The 18,052-nt window shown below is 40.0% G+C and overlaps 1 protein-coding gene across 1 annotated transcript; it reads right to left on the minus strand.

The window, feature by feature from the left end:
• Positions 1 to 3,295: 3,295 nt before the first annotated feature.
• On the minus strand, positions 3,296 to 17,550 carry LOC116324833 (actin-related protein 2-B). Its single transcript, XM_031745598.2, has 9 exons — positions 17,405 to 17,550; positions 15,162 to 15,272; positions 13,279 to 13,494; positions 12,985 to 13,057; positions 12,214 to 12,350; positions 11,664 to 11,813; positions 9,658 to 9,803; positions 9,060 to 9,192; positions 3,296 to 4,963 (listed from the first exon to the last, which is right to left on the minus strand). Exons 1-9 carry the CDS (start codon positions 17,450 to 17,452, stop codon positions 4,793 to 4,795), a joined length of 1,185 nt encoding a protein of 394 aa, XP_031601458.1. The 5' UTR covers positions 17,453 to 17,550; the 3' UTR covers positions 3,296 to 4,792.
• Positions 17,551 to 18,052: the final 502 nt, after the last annotated feature.

The following is an 18,052-nucleotide window of genomic DNA, read 5'->3' on the forward strand; positions in this document are numbered from 1 at the left end:
CATTTTTTATCCGTTTCAACACTGGCTGGAGACCACAGCACGACTCGTTGTTGCGTTTGCAATGGTTCCTTCAAAGAAGCTGATCATGGGTGCGATCACTCGCAGTCAGTTGCCATCTTTTTGGTGACTTTGGTGCATCAAGAAAGAGATAAAAGGGCAATAAAAATCACCCAAAATTGCAAATGTGTTGCTGTCTACATACACATTAATTCACGTTAGCTATTCCATTCACAGTCCAGCTAGAACCTCATGAAGATTGAAACGTGAAATCCTACACAAATGGTGACAATGCTGCTGCATGATGGCAGTTTAACTGCAAACTAATAGAGGAACAACAATCTTCTGTTCATATTGGAATGTAACGAGAATGTAACCAGTTGACACTTGAGTCAAGTGTCCTATTGCAATGCAGACTAACTCACTGATTGCAATATGCTGGCAGTCTATCTACATTTATAAAAAAAAAGATGTCAATCTTTGACCAATCTGTCTGAGAGTGCTGACTCTGGGTCAGACTGCAGTTGTTTCAAGAGGCAAACAAGCAATTGCACTCAACTTGCGATCCAAAGTGGTCGCCAAAAGGATAAGGATGTTGCACAGTCAACCTCTGAGCAACCAGACATCATGGAAACTACTTCTAAAACAGTCTCAGACAGCAAAATAATTCAGTGCAGTCACTGGGCAGCCATTGATTTTTTCCTAGTTGCAAGGTGGTTGATATCCTATTTTTACTCGTGAAATGATTAGCTATGAATAACTGAAACAGTTAGCTAATTACAATATACTAACTATACAAACTGTTATACTCAACCCATCAGTAAAAGTAGGAGATATGTTATTGTAACTGTAAGCACACATCAGTTACGCCATTACTGATAAGCTGGTGAAGCTGAAATTAAGATTAAGTTATATATTTTTATAAATTTGTTCATACAGAAATCAGCATAGCGTTAAAATTACCTGAAGGTTTAGATCTTGTTAGAATTCAGTGGTATGCTTAAAAGTTTATCCATGTGGTTGTTACTTTGACACATACCACCCGCCTAGGAATCATTGCACATGAAGCACAGCCTCTCAGTGCAACAGCCCTCCCCAACGTGGTCTCCCAGTGTGCTCCAATACAACTCCAAAACAACAGTGACACTACAATGACCCTAAGTAGAGAGACGTGTCCCCTTAGGAAGTTTATCTCAAGTTCAGGCAATCAAAAAAGTATGCTGAAGCAACTGTATCTTCAAATTTTAAATCTGTAACATCTCTGTTTAGTTTTAGACCTGATGCAGAAGCAGGGCACATTAAAACGCTGCAAAGGTAACTGTTGAACAAAATATTTGTGGTAAGGAGAAAAAAGTTAAATCCTGCCTATCTTTGGGCATGGGACCACGGCCACCAATTCCAGTAATAATACACAAAATCTCCAAAGTCAGTAGGATTTATCCTCTGGTGAACACTTCAAAAATAAGACGTGTATTTCTCTGTTTCTTTTTTGAGGTGGGTGGGGTTTGTGTAAAAAACTGGCCTCAATTCCTGCTGCAGCGCAAATCCAAGGAGATAGTTTAGAGAACAATGATTTATATTATTAGGTCCATCTTCCAGCATCTGAAAGAAGTTGCTGAAATGTAGATCAAATATACTGAAAAATTCAATATAGAGTTATATGAAGTCCCTAAACAGTTTTAAATCGTGAAAGAACTTAGTGAGGTAATAGCTAACAGTAGAAGTTTGATGTAAGGAACCTAACACACAAACATCGTTATAAATCACTTTTCATGGAAAGAGAAAGGGTGATTTCATGAGGAGACCCAGAGGGTTAAAAAAAATGTCAAAGCCACAAGTTTTTCGCTATGACTTTGAAACTTCTAAAAGTTTTGCAACATCTTTGATGAAAGAAAGCACAAAGAAAAACTGAGGCTAGTACAGCCTGTCTTATTCTCCTCAACATGTCTTCCAGGGGAGCTGCCTCCCTCCACAGGAGGAACATGTGATAGCCATCGAGGACGTCGAGCTGTTTCACTCAGGATGTCTCTGGAAAAGCATGTGGGCGATAATGATGGAGCAAGTGAGGGGAGGGGGAGGGAGAGAGAAAAGAGAAGAGAAAGAAGGTCCCTGAGGGCTTTTGGGGGCCTGCTAAGCAGCTCAACGGCTGCAAACAGCATCGCGGTCCACATGTGCAAGCATTTAAGATATCTGCTCGTGTAATGGGGTCAGCATGGCCCCTCTCTGGGTGCATGAGCACCGGCACTCACTTCCCAGTGCAGTTTACAGGAATGGGTGGCCGTGGTCCCATGCCCAAAGATAGGCAGGATTTAACGTTTTTCCTTCCTTACCACAAAGATTTTGTTCAACAGTTAACTCGGAGAGTATTACCTTTGTAGCATTTTAACCTGTTCTGGTTTTGCATCAGGTCGAAAACTGCTTGATTCACTCAAACTGAACAGAGACGTTACAGATGTAACGTTCGAAGACACAGTTGCTTCAGCATACTTTTTTGATTGCCTGAACTTGAGATAAAGACTGCTGAGAGGAAATGTCGCTCTACTCCCACCCTGTGGAAAATGCTTTGACTAGAGAGAGTTTAGAGATTGTTTGGGCAGCAAAACTATAGGAAAACAAGTATCAAAGAAGAATTATTTTTATAAGTCTTAAATTGCTAAACAAGGTTTTTTCAGAAGCTGTTTGGGGGAATTTGAGTGCACCATTTAAATGTGTAAAGTTCACGTTTTCATGTGGTGGAATTTTAACTCCTTTCTCCTTGTTTCATACTAAATACATATTCTGAAGTGACAAAAAATAAATAAATAAAAAAAAATCACAATGAAATGCGCCAAACTACTTTTGCAAACATCCTTACGTGATGCCCTTTGTGCTCTGATGGGGAGGAAATTTCAAACGGCGCTCCTGAGGTAATAGTTCAGGGTTAAGAGGGAAGTGGCAAGAGTCGAGGGATTAAAATGGAACAAGGCCGGAAGAGTCTGGGTGAGATCTTTATTTCAGGCACGGAAAGAGAGCCTCTTCCTCTGGTGGCGCCAGTCCTCTGCCGCTGTTCCATTTCCTCTTCCTCCTTCGGGTCTGTGAGCAGAGGTCTCGTCCTCTTCTGTGGATGAGCCTCGGTCACCTACACCCTTCTCCTGTCATTGTGCTTAATCAACTCATTTAATCTGTCCCCTACTTGCAAATATACATTCAAAAGATAAATATTTACAAATCAATGTTCAGGATTTCTTGCTCCGAGCCATAAATTTGTGAAACAGAAGCTTCATGTGCCAAAAAAAAGAAGGAACCTGCCACACAAACATCCTTATAAATCACTTTTCTTTATTTAAATCAGCGTTAGGCAGTTATGCTATGAACAACACAGGAAAGTAAAAACAAAAAATTGTGACAAAAAGAAAGACATTAAAACATGAGATCCAGTTAACATTAACTGCACTTGGCACTGGATAGACGTTCATGGAAAGAGGAGAAAAAAAAAAATATACACATTTATCGTAATCAAAATAGAAGTGCCTCCAGTAATCATTAAGTCGACCGTTGGGAATGAAAGTCTGGAGAACTTAAATAAGCCGTATAATATACCGTTTTAATTTCCCAGCTTTGCGATGCTCCAGGTGCCCAAATTTAAACAGATCTCATCCTAAAACCTGCCACTGCCTCCGTGCTTTGGTGGATCTGGAGGAATACGATGAGTGAGGTACTATAGCGTCGATACAGTTTGAAATATTGCTATAACTGCTCACACCCATTCATTCAACTTCTGATTTATAACCAGAGAGGAGGCAGAGGCCAAGCTGTCTGACGAGGAAAAAAATACTAACCCTCCCCACACCCCATCACTGTGTCACCACCAACGAACCCCTAAAGTACCGTCACACACTCGATGTCAAGCTCAGGGGCTTTTAGTTTGTGTATTTGTCCCTTTATAAATCAACCATTAATTCTTCATAAAATAAGAAAACAAAACAACACATGGAGGACCTTCTGTTACTACAATACACTCCATTTACAATGGTAGCAGTGCACAGCAACAAAAAAGTCAATGAAAAAAAAAGTCAAATTTAAAGATGGAAATCAAACTCATACATCCAACAAAAAAGGGAAAAAAGCAAAAACAAAGTAATCCCTCTCCCAGAAAAGAAAAGTCATGATATCATTTATAAAAACCGACATAAAAATGTGATCAGTTCTCGCTCACCCGGAACAGATGCTCAAAGCGGCCCGTGGCTGTTTGTGGTGGACCCTGATTGTGACGTTACAGACGCTTACAAGTTGCTTAGAAACTTTGCATCACTTTATCTCCTCTACAGGTTTAACAAGGGAGGAAACTAAGCTTTCCGCCGAGCCTGGTCGGTTTACCCGACAAGTGTTAATTCACAACAAGCCTAATCTGCAGGTAAATATGCTGCATTGACAGCTCTTAACCTTCTCCCACCAGCACTCAGCAAGAATCAGTGGAAATCTGCAAAGATGGAATTGGTTTCTTGGGGCTTGCGAGGAAAAGTGTGAACCAATCCCGAACCAGGAGAGAAGAGAGAGAGGCAGAGAGGCAGAGAGAGAGAGAGAGAGAGAGAGAGAGAGGAGAGAGCGGGAAGGTGATGGCTGGATTCCCTGTGGTGTTTGAAGGGAATCAACGGCCGAAACAGAGAGGAACAGGGATAAATAGATATATACTCTGCGATGTGGGCAAGGGGTGGAAATGTGTGTGCATGTCGTGTATGTTTGCGTTTGTGTGTATATTCATGTATGTGTGTGTGTGTATTATTATGTCGTGTGGGCGTTCTGTCCGTCCAGTGCTTTATCTGACGGTCACTCCGAGTTTTTCCAGCACACGTACTCCTTTCTCCTGGTACTCCTCCCGGGTCAGCCAGAAGTTGTCCTTGTCCTTCATGATGTCGGCCAGCACAGCTCCACCCAGGAACACCATGTGCTTTCGCCTGGGAGGATCCTCAATCCGGATCTTAAATTTCTACAGGAAAAGAAACACAGAGGAGAAGGATGAGTTGCCAATACTGCTCAAAGTTCCCAAAAGTCTACATGTTTTTCTAATCAATGTCAAGATTTATATCAAAATTTGAGTGGTCTAAATCAGATAGAAACTAACTTGATAAAAGCCAGAAGATAATTAGGTATAATTATGATAATACGTTTTACTTAACTGTTAGTTCTTCCTATGATATAACTGAATTCATGGCTGTGCAACATAAAAATTAGGTTCCCCCCTCAAAAAAAAAAAAAAAAATCAACTCTTGACACAATGAGCTTCTTGGCTTCAGATGGCGTGAGCTCTCTTAATAAAAATAGTTCAACCACAGTCCGCTGTCAAAGCAGCCTCATGTTAAGTTTATACACGTACACCGCCTCCAGACAGCCGGCAATCCGATGAAAACAAGAAAAGGCGAGCAAGCAAAAAAAAAGAAAGAAATACAAGCTTTTTTTGCTGATTTCCACAGTTGTCCGCTTTTTAACATTCAGAAAGAACAACTGGATTTGAGCTACTGAAAATATTTCATGTGATTCAGGCAACAGGAGCTGCTTGAGTTGGAGACTACAGGAGGCAGGACACATGATGTCCTCTTGCTAGCATTAAATGCACTTAAATATTAGTTGCGCTTTTTGCACACTGGCGTGATCTGATATCTGACACGGACTCTGTACTGGAGAACTGGTGGGATAAGGACCAGCTAATGCATGACCAGTATGGTGGTGGATAATTGCACTCTCACATGCACCTCTGTCAGAAAAGTGTTAAACAGGCCAAGACTTTCCTCAAGACCTAGCAGGATTTTTCCAAATAAATTAAAAAACAAAAAACAAACACCAAGTGTTGGGAGGAGTTTCTATCAAAAACATGCTGAATTAAATTCTTTACAGTTTAACCCTTTTCATAGCGCTTCACATGGTAACTTTTAATACTTGGGACTGGAAGAGAAATTTGTTTAATCTCAAAATTGTTTAATACCCCAACAGCAAACTTAACAAATTAGTAGGATTGGACAGCTTAGTTTAGCCAGGTGTAACTAACGTGTTATTTTTTGTGACATTTAAAATATAAAACACGTTTAAATGTGTTTAGAACTTCAGAGGAGCTTCTGCTTGCAAAAAACACCAGAATAAATTGAGGGAAAAGGAATCGGATCAACCCGTGTTCCCTCTCCAAGTTTACTGTTAACAAATAACAGTAATGTGAATTTGATGTGCTAGCTTCCAGGGCACCTCTGTAGTCCGTCACGTCCATCCACTCGCAGTATCCTGATGTAGCCCGTCTACTGAGGATACTCCTTTAATACTGCTTTTACTCTGTTTTGATATTAACTATATTTCTAACATTTAGAAAACACTAAAGGTGACTCTCTTAGTCTCTACTCAGCAAAGACTTTCCAGCGAATTGCACGCACATTAATGGAGAGCATGTGTGCAGAGACAGTCAGTCTATCCTCATGTTTGCATTGTTTTGAAGCAAAGTGAATACCATAAAAGGAGCTACGGGATATAAATGAGTAGTTGACTGCTGGGCTAGCAGCTAGTGCTTATGGAAAACTTACCAACTTCAGTCTTGGGGAGGAAAAAGCGAGTAATTGCAATTAATGAGAGCTAAGTATGTGATAAATTATCACGCATTTAATTATTAATTATCATTTTTAAATAAACAACCCTTAATTTTTTTTAAAAAATTTTAAGCTAGAGATTTTTGTTTCAAGTGACAACTAAAACTGCAAACTTTGAAATGTTTCAAGGAAACTGACTTACATGTGATTAATAACAGAGGTAATTTTTTTTTTTTTTTTTTTTTTTTTTTTAAAATTTACCGGCTCTTGACTCTCAAGTTTCTTTAATCACAAAATGAGCAAAAACTGTCACGACCTACAAGACATTAGTAAACGTTTGGAGCCAGTTTGTGACCAGTCAAATTTACGGTGCCCTTTACACAACTGGGAGGCTCTTCTTGGAAATCGGCAGACATTTAAAGGCTCTTGACAGGTGACTGGATGAGCCATCTGTCTATCATAGGCTAATGTGGGTATTAACAGAACTCAACAGTGAGGTTCAGGAAGTGAAAATCCCATTTATATTCTCCATAGGGATTTGATTATGAGCCATAATGTTATAACCATCTAAAGTAGATTTACTACGAGCTACACTGTGAAACGATGGTTTCTACTCCTGCACAAACCACAAATCTACCACATATCAACCTTGTTTTAACAAAAATACAGAAGTAGTGAATAACTGAAACAGCAACATCTATGACTGATGGAGGTCACTGTTGTCATGGAAATGTTAGTGTGAAACTGTAGAAAGGCATTAAACAACACCATTATTAATTATATAAACATTTTACTACCTCGTTTGTGTTGTTACATTTCTTATTTGGTGTATGGATTAAAGAATTCAAAACAAGACTACATGGCCTCAGAGAGAGCACAAACAAAGAATAACCTGGAGACTGTACACCACTACAACACGTAGACTTTTACTGCAGCTAAAAAAAAAAAAAAAAAAAAAAAAAATAGCTGCCACAAGAAGCTGACTGGTCCGACCAACAAATGCTAAGCTTTTAGTCTAATAAAAATTGATCCTCTTATGATCATGATCGTGTGAGAATCTGCATTTGTCTCAGGAGTTTTCCAGCTCCTGAGGGAAATACATAAAGAAAGCTGCCTGCATGGAATCGATACGACTGAGAGCTCAGAGACGGACGCAAAAACAATAAACTTTCTATCATAAGACCAAAACAATCAGGTGACAGGCATTAAATGCTGCTTTAAGAGCCAGCAGGAATCACAGAGTGAGCTGATAAAACTGATTTTAATCATGACAACTGAGACCTTTCAAATTACAGAGTCATCTGATCAATTGTTAATCAAAAACACAGACCGATGATGCTTTAAAGCGGCCTCATGACAGCTGTGGTCAGATTCACACGCAGTCCAATTGTTGTTTTCAGCACAGAAAAATGATAACACAAACTTCTCCTTCAGCACAATCTACTTCTGTCTGGCATGTTTAAACACTCATATTTTCACCAAATAGGGCAAAGGATGCTGCTTCGGTTTGTTGCTCACGTGACTGGTTATCTAAACGTACTAACAAACACGTAAAGGTGCAAGCTACACAAGGAGGTGGTGTATTTGCCATATTCTGGCAGGAAAACAAGTGCTAGGAAAACTGACTGTGGTTTAGTTAACGCCAGAGTTGAAACTGACATTCAGCAAAGCAGTTTCTTTCTAGCAAAAACTGCATCTCAGCAGCATCTTTTTAGTTCTGAAGAGTTTTCATGAAGGGGAAAAAATCCTATCATTGGATTCCCACACTAACTTTGCAGACTTCAATTCAAAAAAATGAGACAATCTGGGAAAATTGGGGTCGATTGCAGTTGCAGGCAGAAAAGTAAAGCACATAATGATGTGTTCTTTAAACCTATGAGTCATCTGCTGAGCTTTGTTTATAAAATACTTCTGTTTAAAATCATCTGTGTCTTTGGGATACCGACATGAAAAGGTAGAAATATTTTACCAAAACAAATATTTGTCACTATGAAGTTAACTGCACGCTTGTTTAAATTAAATGAGCGTCTGGCCTCTGGCACTACCTTGTGGTAGTTTGTCTACACTGCACTAAAAAATTCATAAAGCCAGTCTTGTGCTTGAAACGGGCAAGGTTCAGACATGATAGGTGCATGTAGTTTAAGTTCAAGTTGTGCGAAAACACAGCGAGATGTCATTTACATCCTTGAAACATGTTCCCTGTGGTTGCTTCTGGCACTTCAATGCTCTCTAACATGTGGGAAAAGCCGTACTGAAGATCTTTAACGAATTGTGAGAATCAGGGGAAATGTTTTACTTAAACCAGAGGCCAGATGCAGACTTCTATGTTCCTTTCTATAACTAGAGCACTCTTTAAAAAAAAAAAAAAAAAAAAAAAATCACACTGGATAGATCTAATGAGCTAAATTGAATGTCCCAGTTTTTCAAAGTGACAATCATGCTGTGAATCATACTTGAGCAGTTTTCGCTCACAGTCAGTAGTGCATGTCACTTTATAGGAGAGGCCTGGTTTCTTACCGAAAGCTTGTCCACATCTCCCTTGAGCACACGCTCCAGGTACAGCTGCTTGAGCTCCCTCTCCAGCCGAGATGGCAGGCCGGGGTACATGGTAGATCCGCCTGAGAGCACGATGTGTTTGTAGAACTCAGGCCTGATGACAGGAAGGCAGAAAAGGGTGAGAGCAGGAAGAGACATTTTCTCATTTTAAGTCAGCAAATGCTGGAAAATGTACTTTCCAAACAGATCTTCAGTGACTTCAAGAGAGTAAAAATAAATTATTGAACTAAAGCAGCAAGGGATCAGTCATACTTAGTTGACTTGCAAGTGTTTACATTTTTTCCCCTTGTTCCATTCTTTTAAAGACTCATGATCAATTTTCAAACTTTCCATACTGAACTCTAGACTTCACAAAATATTTAGTTTTATGTCTAAAACCCTCCATTGCTTAAGCGAAAGCTGTGATCAGCTGACATTGCCGTTTGACATCCATCTATCTATTCCTTGCCAAAACGTCTGCCTCTGCTGAAACTTCCTAATGCTGTGGAAACACTGAGTCACCCTCAGGAAAGCTTTTTATTGATAGTGGAGTATACATGTGCCCTTTTGTTGGCCTCACCTGGTGTCTATGTCAGCTGCTTGGATGGTGTTGAAGAGTAGCTCGGCCACTCCAACGCCCTCCACGTTGATGAGGTGGGGCTGGAACAGAGCCTCAGGGGCCTCAAACCGCTCTCCTCCCACCTTGATCACACGGCCATCTGGCAGCTGGAGTTGTGTGGGAGAGATGAGAAAAAAAAAAAGCAAAGAGGGGGGGGAAAAAAAAAACAAAAAAAAATGACACTAATGAAAAGGTAAGATTTAATGTACAAGAGTGCCCAAGGGTGTGAAACTCGACAGTGAGAATCATGATTGATACTGAAAGGTTTAACTTCTCAAAAGAAAAGAAAATCCTCCCAGACTGGTGACACTGTACAGCAAGTTAGAGCACGGAGAGTGCTGGCCTCAAACTGACTATAGTGAATGCATGTGACTATAAAAAGGCTTCATTCAGCCAAGGGCAGTGGGAGGAAGCAGAGCCTAGCCACTGCCGCAAAGTGGCTGCACAGGAAATGATGCAACGCGCAATTCAGGACCTTTCGGCCACAGGTACATTGCCCTCCTTGTTTCGGCACACAAAACCATACTTACACATACATGTTCACGCACCTATTCACCTGCACGCACACAGTCGCCTACACTAACCCAAACACACATGGTCAGAGCGCACTGAGACACAACATGTGCTCGGAAAGGCGTGCAGGAACACAGACACCAGGACCGACGTTTAGATTCTGTGGTTCTCTCTGCAGGGAAATGGACCTCGGAAAGAAAAGCAAGCCTGACGGAGGAGCACTGCACCCCCATATGTCTGAGTCTCAGAGAAAACTGTTAGTCAGTAGCACTGCCCTGTACCAAAACTGCCAACTGCACCAACAGTGGGCATGTGGTAGTCTACTTAGCTCAGTGCTGAAACAGATTTAGTTACCCCATTAGTTTTGATTATTTCAAAATACAGCCACTTTTGAATAACAAATCCTTTGGGAGGGATTGTGTCTGCACCGCTGCTATTTTAGGCAGAAATATGAAACTTGTGCACACGTGGAGTGCGTAAAAAGAACTCATTTTAAAGGAAAAAAGTAAACAAAAAAAAAAAAAAAAAACGTGCAACCCCTCACGGCTGGAAATTTGCTGACTTGTAAAAACATTCAACCTAAATAAAATAGATGTTTAATATGACAAAAATATACATTTCAGAATTTCAGTCGGTTTTTGCACATTTGTACTCGTGATGGGTAGGGCTGCTTGGTTACCGTGACAATTAATGACAATTATTTAATAAATATAATACTCAAGGTTTAGAAAAAGTATGGATTTAAACTTGTTTTTTGATGAAAAAAAAAAAGATTACTAATTTTTTTAATATTTAGATTTTATTAAAAGCTTCTTTTGACTGCTCCCTTATTCACAAGGGGTCACGACAGAGGATATATAAATCTGCATATTTGATCTGGCACAGACTTTTACCCCAGATACCCTGCCAGCAATTTGTGCCTCTTCTGAGTCTTGAACTGGAGACCTTTTGTGCGTTAGACAAATGTGTTAACCACAAGTGTGTGTTTTTGGGAGTGGAGTCGAAGTCTTGTTGTTTAAATGTGCTGGATAAATGAAAGTGACTTGACTCACTGAGAGCCAAAATTGGAATAAAAATTTAAAAAGATTCGATGCACAGAGCTGCTGACTGGTATACTTGAGTTAATGACTATTAATGTATGTAGTTAATGTATTTAGATTTTTGTTATCATTATTTTACTGCATTTTGTTATATAAAGTTTGGGTTCTTGAGTGACTAATGCACACAATGCCCATGTGAGGGCAGCAATCATTTTTAACGCCCTTTTTATGCAAGCTGCAGTGTTTTGATAAAGCTTTCCAAAACGACACACCCTAAAATTCATAAGGGAACTGTACCGACCAGCTCGGGATTAACATCAAACATGTGGATCAGTTCTCTCACAATGTCACACCAAATGTAACTGCATTTGTCAGTGATTTATTACTATTAAGAATAAACATGCGAGTGTCTACCGTGTATGATTCCACCAGCACGGTGGTCTCGAGCGCCAACTTCTGCTCCTGTTCGATGTTGTAGCCTACATAGCACAGCTTCTCCTTCATCATGCGCACCGTCTCAAAGTCTGCAGAGTGGTTGAAGGCATAACCCCTCAACAGTAACAACTGCACATGGAGAATGAGGAAGAGGTCAGGGAATAGGGAAGGAAAAGCAGAATAAAATGAGAGACGCTTTGGCTTACTTAATGTAATCTCCTAATATATCAAGTTGCACTGGAGGAAGTTGAGCTTTTCTAAATTAAGATCTTCCCACTTAGTTGCAAACAAAGAATCTAATGACATATGCAAAACTTCACACACAAAAAAGACTAAACTGTGACACAATTTGTTTGTTTTATACGCTGCAAAACGTATTCAAACTTGTGCATTCAGCAGCAAATTTTGGAAGTCAGATCTTAGAATGGAGTTCTCACAGAACCTGCTATTTAAAGATTGATCTAAGAATATTTTGCCAAGTCTCCACCTGACATAGAAACACTTTGATGAAATTATTCAAACTGGATACCTTGATGAGGTAGCGGGTGATGTCCCTGCCTGCGATGTCCAGACGTCTTGTCAGGTGGGGCAGACTGAAGCCCTCATACACAGGACAAATGTGCGTGACACCATCACCCGAGTCCACCACCACACCAGTAAGAAGGCCTGAAACGCAAACACACGCTACAGTTAATAACCTGCAATTCTATCAAGCAAGGAGAGTTTTATCCAGAGTGTGCTTGCAGCTGCTGATTACTGCTGGCTGGGTAAACATACACAAAAAAAACTGCTGCAATAACACAGCTAATGTAACAGTTACCTACTTATAACTAGGTAATTGCTTATTTTAAAAAAAAAAAAAAAATCTGATAAAAATAGTAGAATAATAGACAGACCTCACGCAGAGCTGTGTTTGCACAACATATCAGCTGATGTCAGAAGTACTGATAAATGTTTTGGCACAAATATGATTGTGTTGGTCTGTAAGAACATTTTGACCAAGACGTGTTTGTGTGGTAGCTAAATACTGCTACACAAAAACTTCCACAACTAACTTTAACAGCTCTCTTGTTTCTAAGTTTAATGACGTAAATAGTAATCAAGCAAATAGTACAATACGTTTATAACTGTCCGCATGAAGGGCCTATAATCGCACTTTAGGGCTAAAATTAATTTCTAGATGAGGCGGTTTAAGGAAGCAGAAGAACAAGTCTAAAATGTCTGTGACATGAAAGCTGTGTTATGCAACAGAAAAAGGTTAGGGTCTGTTTTGACTAAACGTGTGTGTAAAGGCCTCTACCTTGGGCATACAGTGTCAGCACAGCCTGAATAGCAATGTAGACTCCTGCAAACTGGTAGGTCTCAAACATCACCTGTGGTAGACGACAGGAAGTACAACTGTTGAGAAACTTGACACACTACAGTGGGTAACGTGGGTGCAAAATTATTTCTGTAGCGTAATGCAGAAGTAGCACACAATGAAGTCATTTCACGGAGGATTAACCAAACTGCAACTTCTGCTATGCTTTAAAAATCCATTTCCCCCCGAAAGGCTGCAAGATGCTGCCTCTGATAATGACAATTTTAATGTTACCTCGATGATTTTCTCACGGTTCTTGGTGGGGTTCATGGGGGGCTCGGTCAGCAGAATCTTGCAGTTGCGGGAGTCGATGTTGAGCTTCTCTGGGCCAAAGGTGTAGTCCCACAGGTGCTTCATGTCATCCCAGTTCCTGACAATGCCGTTCTCCATTGGATAATTGACCTCTAGCATGGAGCGCAGCTCACTAGCCTCATCCCCCACCATCAGGTCCTGCAGGAAATTTAACAGAGATAAATATTTAAAAATAGGGCAGCAGAGCCTTCAGGATTGTGGAGCCCATTGTGGAACAATCAGAGTCACTGGGGACAAGGATGAGTACATAGCCTCGGTCTGGAAATTAAACTCAGTCATCTCATTTGCCTACTTGCCACCTGAAAACCTCTGTCATCTGACAACAAAAGCATTCATGTAGCACTTCGACTTAAAACTCAATTACCCACCATGCACAACAAGGCATCATTTTCCATGCATATACACCTGGAAACACTTCCCTTTAGCTACAGTACACCACTCGTTTAAGCCCCATTCAACTATCTGCATGCAAGGCACCGCAGCAAAATGTAAACAACTGTTGGGTTAGAGCTCAGTGTTAGCCACACAGTCAAGCATCTCACGTTCCACTTGGAGACATCAAAAGCCTACTGAAGGCAGCCATTTTATGGGTTCATCCTGTGCTCTTTGGCATTAATGAGTACCAGTCACAGGCATCGCCTCCATGTGGTGTCATTAAAGAAAAAAGAAAGAAAGAAGGGGGAAAAAAAGGAAAGAAAAACAGATGTGTTTCCATCTCCACCACAGCTGTCTGCCATGCATCCTCAAGTATGGGCACTTCCTCTGCACTTAGAATGAAGAATTTTTTTTTTTTCATATTGGACACTAATCAATTAAAATATGTTGACTGCTTCAAAATGGCTAGAAAAATAGATACATATGATACATACAGATACAGAAAAATCTGTCCTTTGGCACACATTGCTCTGGGTGACATTTTAAGTTGTTTTCAGCTGAAAACTGCTTCAGGATTGGTGGGAGGGTAGCTGTCAGGATGCAGCAGGAGATCAGAGACTTTGACAATGGAACCGGTCCAAAATCTCTTTTAGCACTCCATCGATAACAGCTGGCCTATGATTCACTGCAGCTATTTCTGCTAACACTCTCAGCCTGGAGATAAAAAAAAAAAAAAAAAAAAAAAAAAAAAACTGCTGTGGATTGGCCTTACCAGCCAGCAATACCCAGCTTTGCACCCAAAATCAAAAGGTAATGAAGATGTACAAAAATGGGATCAGAATGAGTGATGAAAAAATAAATTCATGAAACACACTGGACAAAAAAGAAAAACTCAATCAAACAAGGGGCTTAATTTTTAATTTCATTACATGACTCAGCTCTCTATAGCAAGCAAGAATGAGAAGCACACACCAACCTAAACTTACCATTTTCTGGACATTCTACTTCACCAGGAGAGGAACAAAACATGGAGGAAGAGGAGGCAGATATATAAAAAAAAATGAACAAACAAAAGTGGAAAGGACAACGAGAAAGGTAGAGATAGGCACCATGCCAAAATAATGTGAAGCTGTCAAGACATTTACACTGCTGCTGTCTTGCCTGCTAAAATAAAAAGACCTGCTAGTTTTGATGTGGGCTGGTGTTAAAAGTATTTTCCAGAGATTCATTAGGGTGCTAACTCTTACAAGAGTCTATCTCGACTGTCTATTACTTTGACACTGTGTTTATATAAGAGACTGACTTTATTCTGTAATGTATATTTCACATCTTGATTTTTTCTCTCTCCTGTTTTCAAGTTATATTTTTGTCCGATGACCCATTTCCAAAAGTCGAGTGGAAAAAAATGCATAAGGAGGAACAGTCTGTACCTTGATCTCAATGTTTCCCACTTTGGCTGTAGAACGAATGATGGGTCTCCCAACGAGTGCAGGGAAGATGTGCTCTGGGAAGTTGGAGCCTGCATAGCCACACTTGACAAACTACAATAGAGAGACAAAAAGGGAAGAAAACCAGAGCACAGAGGAAGTGATTAGAAAATACTGATAAGATACATTCTAGAACAGAACTTGAAAACATCACTATCATCCTATTGATAAGAAAGGCCCCAATTACCATTCAGAATGAGCATGTTTGATGACGCTGCACGTTTCATGTACTGCATGTCTAAATGTGGTCAGTTCCTGTATTTGTAGACTGATAGAAAACCTCAAGTATACAAGATGTTTTATATCTGTGCCTAATTTCCTTTTTAATGTAAAAAACAAACAAAGATATTTAACATTAATATTCTGCATCTGTGCTTTTCACATTTATACATTAAAAACCCTTCTGTGTTATTACCAACAAATAAAATATTATTAGAACCATTTGTAAAAATCAATTTTGTGAGAGCTACAAAGACTATCATTTACACCAAATGGAGATATAGACAATTTGCTGTTCTTTGCGCTCAGCTAGAATAGTTGCATGAGCTCAGATAACCGAAGACCAGGAAAAGATAGCATCAGAGGTGCACTGGTGTACGATTACCTCTAAAATAGCAGCCACAAATACCGTTACAGGAAGTTGTTTTAGCTCTAATTAAAATATTTGCCTTTTTTCTGATTCTACACACCCTTTTTTGCACCAATTTAATTTGCTTTGAACCAACTATTAAAACATTTTCTGCATCAATACACAGCACAAAATTTAACCAAGTAACAAGGGATGCAGACTGCAAGCATGCAATTTGGAAACCGTTATGGTAAAATTCATTGAAAGACTATCAAGAGTAAACTAAACAATTAATAGTCTAAACTTTTTTCTGCATGCAAAAAACAAAACAGCATTTGCATTGGACTGTGAAAAAGCATGCAACAGCGCTCTTAACAAATCTGCTAGTGACATATACTGTGGTTCAGACTCGTCTCACTTCCTCTTGACTTCTCAGTTCAACTCTGACACAGGGCTGTTTTTTTCCCCTGCTTCACAGAAAGCTCTTGAAAGACTCACAACTCAAAAGAGCCTTATTAGTCAGTAACATGCTGAGCCAACATCCTCTTTGACTGCTGACGTTTAGACAAGGAAGCCAGCACACCCCAAAAGAAACAGTGCTACCTGTGTGTGTGCAATAAGCAATTTAGAAGCATAAACAAAGCTCAGTAAAGTTTATATTAAATGCTTGATGGCGCACAAGCTGAGTATTTTATTAAGAGTGAGTACAGCTACAAGGAAATACAGCAGTATATCATTCATGTTGATAATTACTATTGGGGACGAAAAGACCACAAAAATGTATCACATGTAGTGCAAATATGAGCAGCTTTTTGGATGGTGGTTACTTTCCTTTGTGGTGGGGGCTCTTTCGCAATGTTTCATTTTACACACCCCAGTGTTAACTTCCGAGTGTTTAGCCCCCAATTTTAATCAATAAGTACATGTAAACACACAGCCGACGTGCAGATACAAAGATACGTGCAGAAATACACCTCCTGAGGTCTTCCCGGACTCCTTACTAATGGCTGCTTGGGTTAAATTTTTAATGAGCGAAGTTGGTGTAAGCTGCGGAATGAGTAAACGTAAAGGTGGTTCCTCAATTCACCTGACACGGCCTAGCTAGCGTTACACCTAGCCGACACTGAGTGAAAAAACATGTAGCTCCGGTCCTTGGAAAGCAAACTCGGACTACAGCATGGAAAGAATGAATCTGCAAATTCCGTGTGGTTTGCCGAACAAATCGCTGAAATGACTGACGCAGCTGCCAGACAGCAGAAACCAGACAGCCAGCTGTTAAAAGCTAACTAGAAAGGCTAGCTCGGTTAGCTTACTAACCGGTGGTTGCACCTAGGACGTTAAGTATTAATTAAGGGAGTTATGCAGGAGGAAGCAATACAACTAGAGATTTTAATTAAATTTTATCCGTGCATTTCCATCCAATCTGCGGGCCGTTTCCGCATCAGGACTGGATGAATGAAAATTAGCAGGCTAACTGGCTAGCTACACACCCAGTTAACGCTAGCTAGCTTGGACGGTGACAGACCCACTTCCTGTTTCAGCAAATCAGTCGACATAACGGCTCCTTTTAGAGCAAGATTCGTGCTGGTAACACGCCGAGCTAAAACGGTAAGCTTACCCCGGTCCCATTGTCGCAGACCACCACTTTCCTTCCCTGACTGTCCATTATGTAAAAGCCCAGTTGCTGCTGAACCTCCCTCAACTTTCTTCGGCAAAGCCGGAAGGAAGACACACCAACCCGGCCGAAAGGAGGAAGGGAAGGGTGCTCATCCGGTGTGTTCAAATGACATACATTCTCTTCTTCATCTTTGAATTCTTCCCATAAAACCTTTTTTTTTTTAATTTATCTATTTCAAATTTTATTTATTTATTTATTTATTTTAATTTCATAGCATCAACCTACATACAGTTAAAGAAGGAAGGGAAAAACACAATCACACAAATAATTACTGTGTGTCATAAACCATCTACATATTGTGCACGCATAAAGTTGTGGTTAGAAGTTTACGTACTGCATAGCATACTACTTTAATGACATAAAAAAAAAACAATAATTGGATGCACAGTTATTTATTTGGTCCATTTTTGATGTGTGTTTTAGGTCATTGTCATGAACCTAACCTGGAGCACCCAGCTGTGTGGCTATCTAGCTTCTGTCTAACTACTACTACTATCTTTGCAAGAATTTTGAGGTGATCCTCCTCCTTCATTATTCCATCCACTTTCTGCAATGTACCAGAATTGCTGACAGCAAAATAGTGCCAGA

The sequence above is a fragment of the Oreochromis aureus genome, linkage group 13 (genome assembly GCF_013358895.1).
Source record: "Oreochromis aureus strain Israel breed Guangdong linkage group 13, ZZ_aureus, whole genome shotgun sequence".
NCBI classification, from domain to species: domain Eukaryota; kingdom Metazoa; phylum Chordata; class Actinopteri; order Cichliformes; family Cichlidae; genus Oreochromis; species Oreochromis aureus.

Bases quoted from the DNA above. Each gene is read 5' to 3' on its own strand.
- LOC116324833 (XM_031745598.2), bottom strand. From the start codon at position 17,452: ATGGACAGTCAGGGAAGGAAAGTGGTGGTCTGCGACAATGGGACCGGG. The intron at 12,351-12,984 runs GTAGAGGCCTTT...TTTGCGTTTCAG, and splicing joins GCTGACACTGTATGCCCAAG to GCCTTCTTACTGGTGTGGTG. The intron at 9,804-11,663 runs GTAGACACTCGC...ACACAACTCCAG, and splicing joins TGCTGGTGGAATCATACACG to CTGCCAGATGGCCGTGTGAT.